We start from the raw sequence: 14,140 nt of genomic DNA, 5'->3' as shown, positions 1-14,140 counted from the left end.
GAGCATGTGGTGTTAAAACGTTTAACAGGAGGAATAACCTTCTGGGCAACACAAAGGACTAAATAGATTCATTAATGTCTGTCTGTGTTGTTTTTGTACTTTTAGAGTAATGAGGTAAATGAGGTATATGAGTATTTAGGTGTCTGTGATTTTTTAAGCAAAATATATTGTTGTTTTTTTTGTAGTTTTGTATAAATATGCAGTTTTGTGTGGAACGTTAACATTTTAATCTGAAATATTTCTGTTTTATATTAATATCATTTTTGAATAAAATCACAATAACAGTAAAATATATATTTTTAAGTAATAGCTTAAATTCCAAAGCCAATAAGACCTACAAGTAAAAAATTATACTAAATAACACCTTATTCAGCACTATTTCATCATATAACCTTTACAACTGCTTTAAAAAAATCTAATCATCTATTATCAGATATTCCTGCTGTAATTCTTATTTTATAAAATGTTTATAAACTATGTATAACACATTTATGGTGTCAGTGTTTACTGACCTTCGTGAACCGGAAACAAGAAGGAAATTTTTATCAAAATGGAAAAAACATGTCATGATCCACTAGACAAGCAGATTATTGAATGTACTCATGACAATTTACATGTATGTATGTATGTATTTGTTTGTTTGTTTATGTATGTATGTGTGTATTTGTTTGTTTGCTTGTTTATTTATGTATGTATTTATTTGTTTGTTTGTTTATTTATTTATCTATCATCGGTGTACTATGTGCCATGCAACATTTACCATGTGATGCCAACTGAGTCAAAACTGAGTCACTAGCTGACTTGGTGAAGGAATTATAATGACTATAATATTCATTGTAGCCCACTTGTGTATTCAGTTCATTTTCCTGGTACTGTAATGCCCACTGCATCTGAGAGAATTTCCCAGACTAGTCCATGCAGACTGCATGAAAAGCTTGTTTTATGTTCACGCCTACTCTCCTTTTCATTGATTGTGATCATGTGACTGTTTAGCCCTCTGTTTCCATTCTCTGTTTCCATTCTCTGTTTTCATTCTCTTTCTATTTCTCATTATTTGTTTGCTTACACCATTTGGTTAAGTGGTTCGTATGCAGTGGGATTTTGTGGCTTGATTGTACTTTTGTCACAAATGATACAATATAATGACTCCTAATTGGGGAAAAAAGCTTATTTAGACATATTTAAACCTAATGATTTTATGCTGCGAATGGATAATGACAGTAACATTAATTCTAGATGGTAAATTTAATTATTAAAAACTAGATTGCAAATAATTACAGTAATTACCTGATGTATGGTATGCAGGCAAAAAGGACTTTATGTTGAAAAAATATGAAACAAAAGAAAATAACAAAACACTGATATTAAGAACATTGCTTAATCAGCAATCTTTTTCAAAGTATATATTACTTTATACTTGTGTTTCAGGCTTTATACATATTTTGTCCTGGGAGATCTATTTATAAATGTGCTTTTGTACTATACTTAGCTGCACTGAAAACAAGAGTGTGTGTTTTTATCAACATTTGATGACCTGTTCCTGTAGTTTCTGGTTGTAGGGCACATGTTCAGGCTTCAGGACATTCCTGGAGCGAGTTTATCCTTTTCCTGTACGTCAAACATTACTTTTTTCAGGTTGTTTGTCATACATAGGAAAAACCCACTAGCTGTTCAAAGAAAACCCACTAGCTGCTATTTTTTTTTCTAATTCCACATGCATACATTTTAAGTGTACAACAGTGACATCTGGTGTACAAATATACAAGAAGTATGAAATAATTAACACGTTTATATATATATATATATATATATATATACACACACACACACACACACACACACACACACACACACACACACACACACACACACACACACACACACACACACACACATATATATATATATATATATATATATATATATATATATATATATATATATATATATATATATATATATGTGTGTGTATATATATATATATATATATATATATATATATATATATATATATATATATATATATATATATATATATATAACATTTTCTTTATTAATTTCTTTATTTTAATTTTCTGTATTTTTACTAACAATTTTCTTGTTAGCATGTAGTATTTTTCATCTTACTCTAATTATGAATTACTCTAATTAACTGTTTTCTTGTAATCAGAGAGATCTACACAGGATATAAAATGGTTTTTACATTTCTGTAAGTAATCAGTGCTCTACAGAAATAATACTGATTCTGTAACAGTCTTACTAGATGTTAAAAGGCTATATGATAATTACATGTAATATGGAATCACATACTAATCAAGACGATTCATATCAGGACCCATTTCATTGTTACATTTGATTACACTGCATAAAATGTTGTTTAATCATGGGAAATTGTTAAATTCTCTATAAGTGCTAATGTACAAAATATGTGACACCTCATAACATTTCCTTATTAACTAAACAATTTAATGTGTTATAAAAAGAATTCCTTTATATAAATCTGACTATATTTATTACAAGAATTTCGTATTAAGTGTTACATGAATGTGAATTAATTTCAAAAGAACCTCTTTGTGAAAAACATAACATTTAGGATCCAAGATAAACTTAGGCCTGAGGAAGTATGTTTAGTGATTGATTTGTAACAGTGATAAGCTATTTTTATAGTATTTGCCAACTATTTCATGGAATGTGTCCCTTTATTTTTCTTTTTCTTCCTTTTTTTTTATCTTGGACCAAGGTTGGCTGGAGGAACCTTGGCTGCCGACAAGCTTTTCTTATCCTGATGGTCCCCCGCATTCAAGTTTGTCTCTTTTGGTGCTGGTTTCAAATAGAAGTGTAACTGAAAGCACAAGACATATATTCATGTGTGCACACACCATTTTGTGTAAATGAAATAAATGTAGATGTATGGCATTGCTTAATGTATGGCAATGTTTTATTCTCACCTGTATGGCCTCTGCAGGTCCGACTGTCACATTACTGGTGGAAGGCAGGTAGCCTGGTGCATCAGCAGTTACAGTGTAGGTTCCCGGCAAAAGCAGCCGGAAGTAATCTCCATCTGCTCCTATATGAGAAATAGACACGCTCAGTATCAGACACTAGCTTTATGGTATTTATTAAATCATTAAATCTTGTTTATTTATCCATATTGTGATTGATTTACTAACCACTGGTTATGTCATGGTTTATCCCTGCGACTGAGATCACTGCGTTGCTGATGGGGTTGTTATTTTCATCATAGACCATTCCTTTAATGCCATGATTAACCTAGGGATAAATCATATTACAGTCTGTTTGTTTTTCTTACATTTTATATATTGTGTATGTCCTATGGGTAAGTTGTAAATGATTCTATCCATGTTGTGTTCTGTGCTAACAATGAATAGTATTACATAGACCCTGACTAAGTTGTAACATTTATATCTTTAGCCTATTCAACGCACAAAGAAGCTGGTCGTTACAGATTAATGCAAAAAAACAACACTGGCTTGTTTTCTGTCCCTCTCTCACAACCCGTCTACAATACTGCATCCTTTAATTTCCCATTTCGTTATAGACACAGTACACTTTAACCAGGTGCATGTTTTCCCCAGGAAGATAAACTTCTAAGTATTTCAGTGAAATGAGATGTGAACCAGGTTCTTGGAAGGGGAACTTGCCTGTTCCAGGTAGGACACCAGAGCCTCCCTGTTGGCCAGCCATTCACTGGCCAGCATTCTCGCTGGGGGGAATTTATCACAGCTCAACTCCAGTGTGATCTCAAAGCAGTTTGTGTATAAGTAGTTGAAGTCCTGCATGCCTGCAAATACGCAATGCATAAAATGATGTTTAACTATATGTATTAATCCAGTGAGCACTCTCACACAATGTGTAAAGAATCAGTTCTGGCCTTGCATTGATTTGAGTAAATAAATAGCTCAATAATGACACATTTGTCCAATTTTAAATCTATATATATCAATGAAGAATCCAATAAATGCTTCCACTGACCCTTGGATAGAGTGTACCAGCTGGCTCCATTGGTAATCCCCTCCTCAAAGTAGTCTCCACAGTTATAGCCTTTATGCATCCAGCTGTGAGCATAGGAGTAAATCTTTGCCAACTACAAACACACAAAGAATATAATAAACAAATTAAGTAATATTTAATTAAGTATCTAAAATTCACAAGCATTCACTCATTTGAATTATTACATTTTTACATACATGTTTGAAGAGCTTGTCATCTGCAGTGGCAGAATAAGTAGACCTGCCTCTTATATAGACTTCTCTGGATTTGTCAAAAGGGTAGTTTGCCACCACTGCTCCTCCATGCAGATTGGCTGATAGAACAAAGTTATAACTTTGCATCCATCTAATGACTGCAAGAGTTTCTGGTTCAACCTAAATAGATAAAAGAATGAAAGTGTACACGTTACTGTAACTCGACAGTACTCTAACACACCGCATGACTGCATATACTGTCCCTGGAAGTAATGATTAACTAAGTTAGTGTAAAGTTATCTTGGCCATCTAAAATGTTATAATCCATCCCATTAATGCAATAAGGAAAATAAACGAGTGGCTGCATTTATTGCTCTATGTCAGTTGGGACAGATCAGTCACCAGAGTTTGTTGCCCTTGCAGATAACTGCTGGGATGTTAACCCAGTCTAAGCTCTGTTTAGGAAAAGATAGATCGTATGATGTATTGAGCTAGCATTCATAGTCTTCTCAGCTGTCAGCAGAGAGCTTGGTTTCATGGGTGGGGGGAAAACCCTTCCAAGTGCTGTTGTTTGTGGGTTGAAAGTCGTAAAGTCCGTTGTGTCATGAAGTAACATCACATATGTGTCAATCTCACTTAGCTCTTATCTGAAATATTATTGTCTTATGTGAAATGAAAAATTTATATTCTGGAGTGGTTTAACTTAAAGGTTTCAGCACACCATTTGAGGAGCTGATCTTGAAAATGTTCCCTCCAGTGTCTGCTTATTTAAACACAGTTAAATTGTCAGGGTCTGATACAGGCCAGACTAGTGCTTTAAAACCTTGGAAGGATACTTATCTATTAGATGATGGATATCTTATACTGATATACCAACAATATTTCTGTTCTGTGGGTTTATGTAATCCATGTCATATGCAGTTGTTTACCTTTTTTTAACAGGTTTAACATTATATATATATATATATATATATATATATATATATATATATATATATATATATATATATATATTGTTTTCTTGGTATACATACTATTATATAGTAAAATTAAAAAAAAGCTACCTTTAAGATGATTACTAATGTGCTGACTACCCACCTGGTGCTCCCAGTTGTCTGGAAGGGGCAAATGGTGATTCTGTCCATTGTTCTTTTCATTGTAATACAAGAGGGCATTCAGGTCGGGGAAATTGCGGTTTAGGTCCACATCTCTGGAATTCCCGCGGCCCACCAGGTAACCATTGAACTCTGGACCCTAGAAGCCATACAAATAACTTTTTACAGTATTTATTCTGAACTCTGCTTAATGACTATAAGTATAAAAATATCTTCGAAAATGTGGACGATATATTTTACAATGCATTAGTCTGCACAATAAACTGTGACAATTTGTCTTTTTCAAGCTAAGGGTCTATATGAAAAAGTATTGTATTTTCCATTTGGAAATATGGTTTTAATACCTGTCTAGCTGCCACTTCATAGCCATCTGGATTCATGGAGGGCAGAATGTGAATGCGTGTGTTGTGGATGAGCTCTGTAATCCGTTGGTTCCCTGCTTGGTACTCGTCACACAAGAACTGTGAAAGGTGGATGAGTAGCTCACGGCCCAGCACCTCGTTTCCATGCATGTTCCCCACGTACTTGAACTCCGGTTCCACTGAAAAACACATATCAAGCGAATACTGTCAGGAAATCAACAGAGCATGTAACATGTTACTGTAATCCGCTCAAAAGTGGATGGCAGCAGAGCTCTAATTTGTGTTTCGGGTTCACATGTAACTAGATTTCCAGCAATATCTGTCATAATTCTGTTCAAGTTTACCACATTTTTTCCCAGCAATGGTAGTTTCACAATGATGATAACCTACATTTCTAAGAACATTTTTTTTTATAGGAAAGATGTACTAGAAAGGCTACACATTAACTAGTTGTTAATCACATCATGACTGGATTACAGGAACTGTATAAGTTCATCAGAATACATCTGAGGTCCTATAATCTCTCATATATGCAATCACAGTTCTTAATACAAGCACCCTGTTGATCGTAAACTGACAAGTGGAGTCATAGTCTGGACTGCTGGCGAGGTTCCTGTTTTTGTGCTTTTCACCTTATTGTGGAACATGCATACATCCTCCAATTCTACTGAAGGAAGCCCATACATCAGCAAAAAAGCCCTCCTGGCCCAGGCTTAAACCACTCACACAATATTTTGTCAACTGAATGTTTAATCATAAAGTTTCTCATATGGTTATACCTAAGCCATTGCTGATGTTTATACCAGTGTTTACACCAGACATTGTTATCCCAGTTTATTGCAAGCTGAAAGACAGAGCTTTAGCACCATTCACAGCATGTCTTGCTTGGTTCATGTAAAGTTTGTGTGTTCTTTGCACAAAGGCCATTTCTGTGTACCTTAGTTGTTGACAGACCTTTCATTTTCTTTCAACATCTGAGTGACAAGCTTGTCAGATCCAACCAGATCACATTATAAATCAGAATTCTACACTCTCTAATTTATATGAAGCAGAAAAAAATTACATTAAGTGTTAGCAGCTTCAAAACTAAATAGACAAGAAATATTTCTATTTAATAGTTCATTCAATTTGCTTGCATGAAGTTTACTGTGGTTTACATTTTCTGACTCATTTACGTTGTGCATCATCTCCTCTGTTAGGGATTCTTGGAAAACATTTTTAAGATAAACTCTGAAGTGGGTAAAGACACTCACTTTTTTCATGGATTCCTGGATTATCGCTGAACTCTAGGACATAAAGGTGGTGTCCCTCCACACTGCGACCAATGCTGTAGATGCGGGTGATGTAGGGGCATTGACTCTGTATGGAAAATAGAGTGCGCACCATCTCCTCATATCCATGGTGCTGGAATTCAACAGCCCTAGTCAGTGGAGCTCCAAGTCCCAGGAGTAGTGCTCCAATCCAAACTACACAACTGCTTGACAACATGATCCTGTTCTGCTCTACAAACAGAGAGCTGTTCCCTCTCCCTCACTCTTTCCCTCTCCCTGTCCCTCCTTTTCTCATTCCACTCATCCGCTCTGTCTCCTCCCTCACATTCACACTCACATACAGGAGAAAGTAGGGACAACTTGCCCCTCCTTCTCTATCTTTCATGTATAAGGTTTCCTCACCATGTTTTATCATGTATGTGACAGTTATTTTATTGGCATGACATAATTTGTAGGCAACAGAAGAAGCCTGCCTGTGGTGTAAGGGACCGTGTAAATTGTGTCTTGTAAATTTTACTTTTGAAGCTGCTTTAACCTCATGCTTTGCATTGTTCTTTATCTGGCTGTGTTCTTTATCTGGCTGTGACATCTCATTGCTGATCTGCGGTATTTCTCCACCACTGACAGAAAGGAAATAGAAAGTGGGGGATCAAGAAAGACAGAGAGAGAACATTTTTCATTCCCTCTTTGTGCATCTACATAAACACTGGTTCATTCATTAACTTTGGGTAAACAAAGTAGGAAGGCCAGAGGTTATGCTTTTTCTAGTGTCTTTTGGGAAAGCAGTGCTGAGATTCCTGGAGGACCACCCCCTCAACACAAACCCCCCGGGAGCTGCCGTCAATCTCCCTGACCATTTAAGAGCTGTGGCAGTCAATTAGTGTGTGTGTGTGTATGTGTGTGTATGTACTCCACCTGGACTAACTTATCACTTCCTATATGGCAGACTGAGCACACACTAAGAACTGAACATGTAATGTTGTGAAAACATACTGGCCCATTCCTAATTTTCTAAATTATTGCAAAATTCAAATGTTAAATTTATGAATTCAAGACTTATTCAGTAAACACAAACCAGCCATACTGTAATTAATATATGGGTTTATTGACAAGATAAGTAACAACTAACCTAGTTTAAAATAAAATAACAACAACAAACTGTTTAGACACTGATTACACAGAGCCCTACCCAGTACAAGTATTAATTTGTTTAACCCTATAATCACTGAAAAGAGTGGCTATACAAAGAATCATTTTGATCTTTGCTTGTGTAGACTACAGAATCATATTCACAAGCAAAAATGGAAACAAATTAAGTAGTTTCTATTAGAAATTAAATTCTAGTGTCATAATACACAAAGACATTCAAAGTCATAATGAAGAGAGAAAGGTTAACAAAGGGTTAAACTAACTAAACTAACTAAAAATAAGTCATTTTCTAATTTGACTGTAACAAATAAGGTAACCTTCCTCTTCTAAGAGATAAATTAATTAATGTCAGTATTAAAAAGTAAAGATACTCTTGAGAAACTCTGGTACTCAGTGTGTGCCAAAGAGGAAACAGCTTGCATCATTTAAAATAAAAAAGCACTGACTATGAACAGAAGTAAAATATAACCACCTGAAAGAAACCACAAAAAAGAAATGTTTAGAGCCTATTTATTATAGTCCTGTCAGTATAGTCAAGTAATAAATGCAAGAGACTGCAATACCTCGACAATACATGCTCACGGATGATGCAGAGGCCACTTCTGGTGTGGGAGAAGTGGGAAACTCTCTAGTGCAGTTTAAACCTACAATTAAATGCACTATTGAGTCAAAATGACTATTACAAAATGTCTAAAACGTCTTCACACAGTATAAAATGACTACATGGATGAAAACACTGTATGAATTTTTTTGAACTTACTTTCCTGATCTTCAGCACATGTTACATTCCCTGTGAAGTGTAAGATACTTATTAATTAAGTATTATTTTTTTATTATTAAGTAATAAGTAATAATAATTACTTATTATTATTAAGTATTATTATTATTATTATTATTATTATTATTATTATTATTATTATCTTAATAATTCTTAAGAAAATGTATAGACAGAATGTTTGCGAGAGGCAAACCTACCGATTGGGACCTCATTAAGATCAATATTTCGACATGTCACATCTGCACCAGACCATTTGATGCACATCAGGTCATTCCTTATTTCACTTATGCAGTTGGGATTCTCTTTATTACAGGGGTTTGTATCCTTCATTTTTCTAAAACAGGAGACAGTCTTACTTTGTAGAAGTGCCACTTTGTACTTGCAGCTTTCTGCGGGGGATATATAAGGGTAAATATACTTTAAAACAGCAGATGTTATTATAAAAAGGAAATTTACTGATCTGTTAAGTAGCCAGTACATATTTTATATATAAATCAAATCATTAATGTTGGGCTCAAAGCCAATCTCACCAACCAATGACCAAGACAATAAAAAAAGGGAGCCCAAGTTAAGAGCAAAGATGTGAAAGTGGCAAGACCAAGACAAGATCAACACCACACATGGCTGAGTCCACATTAATTCTGAGACCAAACACTCAAATGTGCTGATTTGCTCGTAGCAATGTCTTCGGACATGACATGAAATTTCTCTTGAATTAACAGAAATAATCAATGTAACATTTTATACAAATAAGTACACAGGACCTATGTGTATAGGACATGTTAAGCATGACCTGTTCTAATACCCAAGTGCTGCATTTTAATCCAGTTTTATATCATTGCATTGGAGGGTGATAGATTTTTTAATTATACTCAAGATGTATTTTTAAATGCAACATCACATGTACAGATTTGCAAATTAAAGCACATTTTTGATTGCACATTGATGGTAAATAAAATAAATTAGCATATAAAAATAATGTTTGGCTCATACAAATTTTTGACATTTACAGGTCTCCAGCTCTCCATTAAAGGAACTTGAGCAAAGTTGGGTAAAACGAACAAAAACTTCCCGAGTGCATATGAAAGTTAAAAAAAAAAGCACTAAGACCTTTGCTGGCAGTAGTCAAAATATGCTTTAAAAAATATGTTTCAAAAATGACTAAATCATTTTTTACCTTGTTGAAGACTGCTGCTAGCAGAAAGAAAGATACACAGCACGATCAGCAACATTTTGTGCTTCTGCAATATAAAGAGATTGTAAATGACATAAGTATTTCACAAAGTACACAATTTATCAGCCCAAATTTATATCAATATGCCAATAATTATATAATAGTTATAATATATTTTAGCAGATATTCAACATAAAATATTCAACATAATAATTAATAATAATTTATAAATAGAGTTTATAGTGTACCCACATAACACACACGTACCACATTAGAGCATGAAGAGACTGAAGCTTACAAAGAACAGAGACAACACAGACAAATGAACTTCCTCCACAGACAAATTAACTTGCCCGCCCCTTCTATGTACACGTGTGTGTGTGTGTGTGTTTCACAATCTAGCTTATAAAGCTATTTCTATATTATTATATAAGAATCATCAAAAATAAAATCAGTATCAAATGTATTAATACTTCAGTACCAATACACCCATCACAAGTGAACTTTACAATTCTATTGTGATCTCTAAAATAACATTAGCAGACATCCCAAGTCTCCTGTAAGTTCCGGAAGTCCCCCGCATATTGATAGCGCCTCCCTGATGCACGCAAATTAGTTACAATCTCCCGGAATCTAGAGCGAGCGAGCAAGAGCGCGCATGCGCGATAGAGACCTTGTAGCGCGCGCACGGCAGAGAGAGCTGCGTGTGTGTGCTTTTTTTTTTTATTATTGCATCAAACACAAAATACACATTTTGTTCAATGCGACATGAACAAGAGTTATCAGTCACATAGGTTACCAGAGAAGAAAGAAGAAAAAAATTGCAGACCACTGCGGGGTGCTGGCAGGGCTTTCACTGCAGCCGGCTTTGCTGTGTACTGTAATTCCCACGTAACTCATGCTGTGCCTTTTCCGCCTTCCCGTCATGTCACCTGTTCCTCATTTGACCCTAATGTTTTGCCCTATACATACAGTATTAGCCCTTCTGCATCTGTATTTGTCAGTCATTGGATGTGTTTCGGTGTTTCCATGGTTCTGTTATGTTTGATTAACCGCCCCATATGTGTCTCGCGTTTTAACTAGTTATGTGCGGATCGATACTAAAGTATCGATATTTACGATCCCAACGTTTCCTGCTCTAGTATCGATTCTCATATAAAAAGATCGATATTTAAACTCAGTAATTTGGAGTGAGTGTTTATGTTATCATAAGTAACTTGCTGTCACCAGAAAAATCTAATTATATCCGGTTAGGAGAAGGAACTACTCCTCCTTCCGCCGGTCAGGTGTGTGTGGCTCTGTGACGGAGCCAGCCGCTGCAGCCCTTTATTTTCCTGCTACGAAGACTGCAGACTGAAGAGTGACTATGGCTGAGCGCAAAAGGAGTCATGTCTGGCTGTATTTTAGCTGTAAAGACAGCAGTGACGCTGTGTGTGATGTGTGTGGAAAGACAGTAAAATATATCCATCCATCCATCCAGATAGATTTTCTTTATAATTAAATGAAATGAGAGTAGTTTATTGTATTGTCATTATGCAGCTATAATTTGGAATTGGTAAGTCTACAGCCTACTTTTTTACTAGTTGTCATATCACACTACACATAAAATACGTAAAAAGTATTGGTATCTGTATCGGTATTGGTATCGGCAATACCAGCCTGGGTATTACTTGGTATCGGATCGAATAGGAATTAAGTGGTATCGCACATCACTAGTTTTAACTTATTGTAGGGGAGACCTACAATAACGGTACAAATGACCTACAAATGATGGTTGTAAGACCTTGAATTCTTCCAATCAGAAACAACCTTGAGTGATGACACTCACTGTGCACATGCTCAGTTAGTTTCCCTCCATTTTTGCCATAAAGGGAGCCACATTTGAATCTTCCTGACTGAGTTATATACAAAAGATTGGTTTTGAGGTAAAAAAAAAAATTACTTTTCTTTCTGATGTACTTTTTTGGATGCTGTTGTAGGATCAAATGTCTATGAATTCAAACAAGTATTATTAGAATCACTATTTTGTAAGCTAAAAATATAAATGGCTAACAAGTGTCAAACTAGCAGTCAAGCTAGCTCACATGAGATGAAAACATGGTTGTTGATACTGGGACGGTTGAAACCCCACATTACAACCGTCCCAGTATCACCAACCAAGTTTCATTTATATTTTAAAAACTAATCAAGCTAAAAAAAACTGCATAGTTTTCCTTTAATGTGCAAATTAAAAGTAAAATGTGCAATGTGCATTGCAAATGAAATGTAAAATGTCATCAAATCACATTTTAAGGTAATTATCTTTTTTTATATAAAGATAGTCAGTGTAATAGACAGCATGCCAAATATCAGAAAGAGGAAGACAGATGGGGAGTCCCATTTCCTGTGCTTGAAAGGGCTTCTGATGAAAACAGACAGGGAAAGTCAGTCAGGGGAGTTTTTTGCCATGTGACCCTGCACCGATTCCACAAGAAGAGGAGGCAGGGATCAAAGACACTTTCCAGAGTTGGATACTGGACTCCAAAAAGGGTTTTCACACCTTTCTGTGGAGGGGATTGAGTTTTGCAAGAGCCATGGCATCGTCCTCCTCTCATTCCCCCCACACTGTTCCCATAAGCTGCATCCCTTGGATCACCATGTATATGGGCCACTGAAGAGGCTGGTATACAACTGCTGTGACGGCTGGATGAAAGCTCATCCAGAAGCCACAATGTCCATTTATGATCTGCCAGGCATTGTGAAAAGTGCCCTTCCCTGTGCTGCATCACCAGCAAATATTCAGGCAGGGTTTGCATGCACTGGAATTTGGCCTTTTAATAGGAATATTTTCACTGACAGTGACTTTGCACCATCCCTAGTCACAGACCGCCCAGTGACACCAGAGGTTCCATCTTCCTCTACAACTCCATCACCCAATGTGGCAATAGTGGCATCCTCCATGCCACTTAGAGCATCATCCCCTGTTACACCATGTGTGGTGTCCAAGCCTGAGCCTGAGCCATCATCCTCTGCTATGGACACAACTTTTTCACCTGTGTCCATCCGTCCACTCAAAAGCTGGCCCAAGAAAGCAGACGACAAAGGGTAGGAAAAGAAGGGAACTGGAAAAGCAGGCCTGAGCAGCAGCAACAACAAAAAATCCAAACCGAAGAAGCAGAAAACTCATGACTCATCTGATGATGAAAATTAATTCTGCATTGTGTGCTTGGAAAGCTTCTCCAGGTCAAGGGAGGTCTGGCTCCAGTGCTGGTCCTGTAAAGCCTGGGCACACAAGGACTGAACAGACAGAAGGGATTTTTTACACTTTCCACAACTGTGACTCAGACTAGGCCTACCGAGGCCCCACCCCCCACCCCCCACCCCCTCTCTCTCTGTTTTTGAGAATGCTTGAGTTCATGTTTAACCTTTTTTGAGGTGTTCTACCCAATAAATAATTTTCTTGCATTATAATTTGACAGTTTCATCCTCTTTTTGTGTCATTTGTGTGAAAAAAGAGGTAAACATTACTTAAAAACATGAAATGAATGGTCACAATAACATATGATAAATAATATTTTCTATTTTGAGCATATGATTGATTCATTATGTATATTTTAGACATGTTACAACCGTCCCTGTACACTGGTTGAGACAGTGGAGAGACTATTAAAATCAATTTTGCAACCTGTACATATTTCATAAAACCACTTAAATACATTGTTTAAGCAGTTGACAGATTGACGTTTATAATATTAAAAAATTGGTTATTCCAGTAAAAATGTTTTTTGATGTATTGCTAAAAACTGCAAAAAAAAAAAAATGTCCCTGGTCTCCCCTAGTCTATATAGATAATTAAAGCCTATTTCCCATAATCCTGCATGTGGGTCTGATTCTCATTACACAAATTCTCCAAAGCTCCATTTAAAATACTTGTGTGCGGAAGCATAATTTCATGGGAAAGCACTTGCCTACAAGAGTGTGTCATGTGAGACATTGGCGTAATCACAGTTGAATGAGTTATCAGGAAGGATGTGAAACAGAAAAAACACTGTAAAGGTTACAGATGCCCCTGATAAACAGACTGGCAACAATGCATTCAACAATTTC

At 35.9% G+C, this 14,140-nt stretch overlaps 1 protein-coding gene across 1 annotated transcript; it reads right to left on the bottom strand.

Moving 5' to 3' along the window:
* Window positions 1–2,444: 2,444 nt before the first annotated feature.
* Window positions 2,445–7,237, bottom strand: cpn1 (carboxypeptidase N, polypeptide 1). The gene is made up of 9 exons (XM_060858008.1): window positions 6,936–7,237; window positions 5,665–5,861; window positions 5,304–5,459; window positions 4,209–4,385; window positions 3,994–4,105; window positions 3,663–3,802; window positions 3,171–3,270; window positions 2,949–3,067; window positions 2,445–2,842 (listed from the first exon to the last, which is right to left on the bottom strand). The coding sequence occupies exons 1-9, from the start codon at window positions 7,168–7,170 to the stop codon at window positions 2,726–2,728; spliced, it is 1,353 nt and encodes a 450-aa protein (XP_060713991.1). The 5' UTR covers window positions 7,171–7,237; the 3' UTR covers window positions 2,445–2,725.
* Between the last annotated feature and the right edge of the window lie 6,903 nt (window positions 7,238–14,140).

Source organism: Tachysurus vachellii, chromosome 2, assembly GCF_030014155.1.
Source record: "Tachysurus vachellii isolate PV-2020 chromosome 2, HZAU_Pvac_v1, whole genome shotgun sequence".
Classification (NCBI taxonomy): Eukaryota; Metazoa; Chordata; class Actinopteri; order Siluriformes; family Bagridae; genus Tachysurus; species Tachysurus vachellii.
This window is presented reverse-complemented; position numbering and strand designations above follow the sequence as displayed.

What these genes read in the sequence shown, in the direction of transcription:
- cpn1 (XM_060858008.1), bottom strand. Translation starts at nt 7,170, where the DNA reads ATGTTGTCAAGCAGTTGTGTAGTTTGGATTGGAGCACTACTCCTGGGA. An exon ending in TCCAGGAATCCATGAAAAAA is followed by an intron (nt 5,862 to 6,935) that starts GTGAGTGTCTTT and finishes TGTGTTTTTCAG; the next exon opens with TGGAACCGGAGTTCAAGTAC. An exon ending in ATGAAGTGGCAGCTAGACAG is followed by an intron (nt 5,460 to 5,664) that starts GTATTAAAACCA and finishes TATGGCTTCTAG; the next exon opens with GGTCCAGAGTTCAATGGTTA.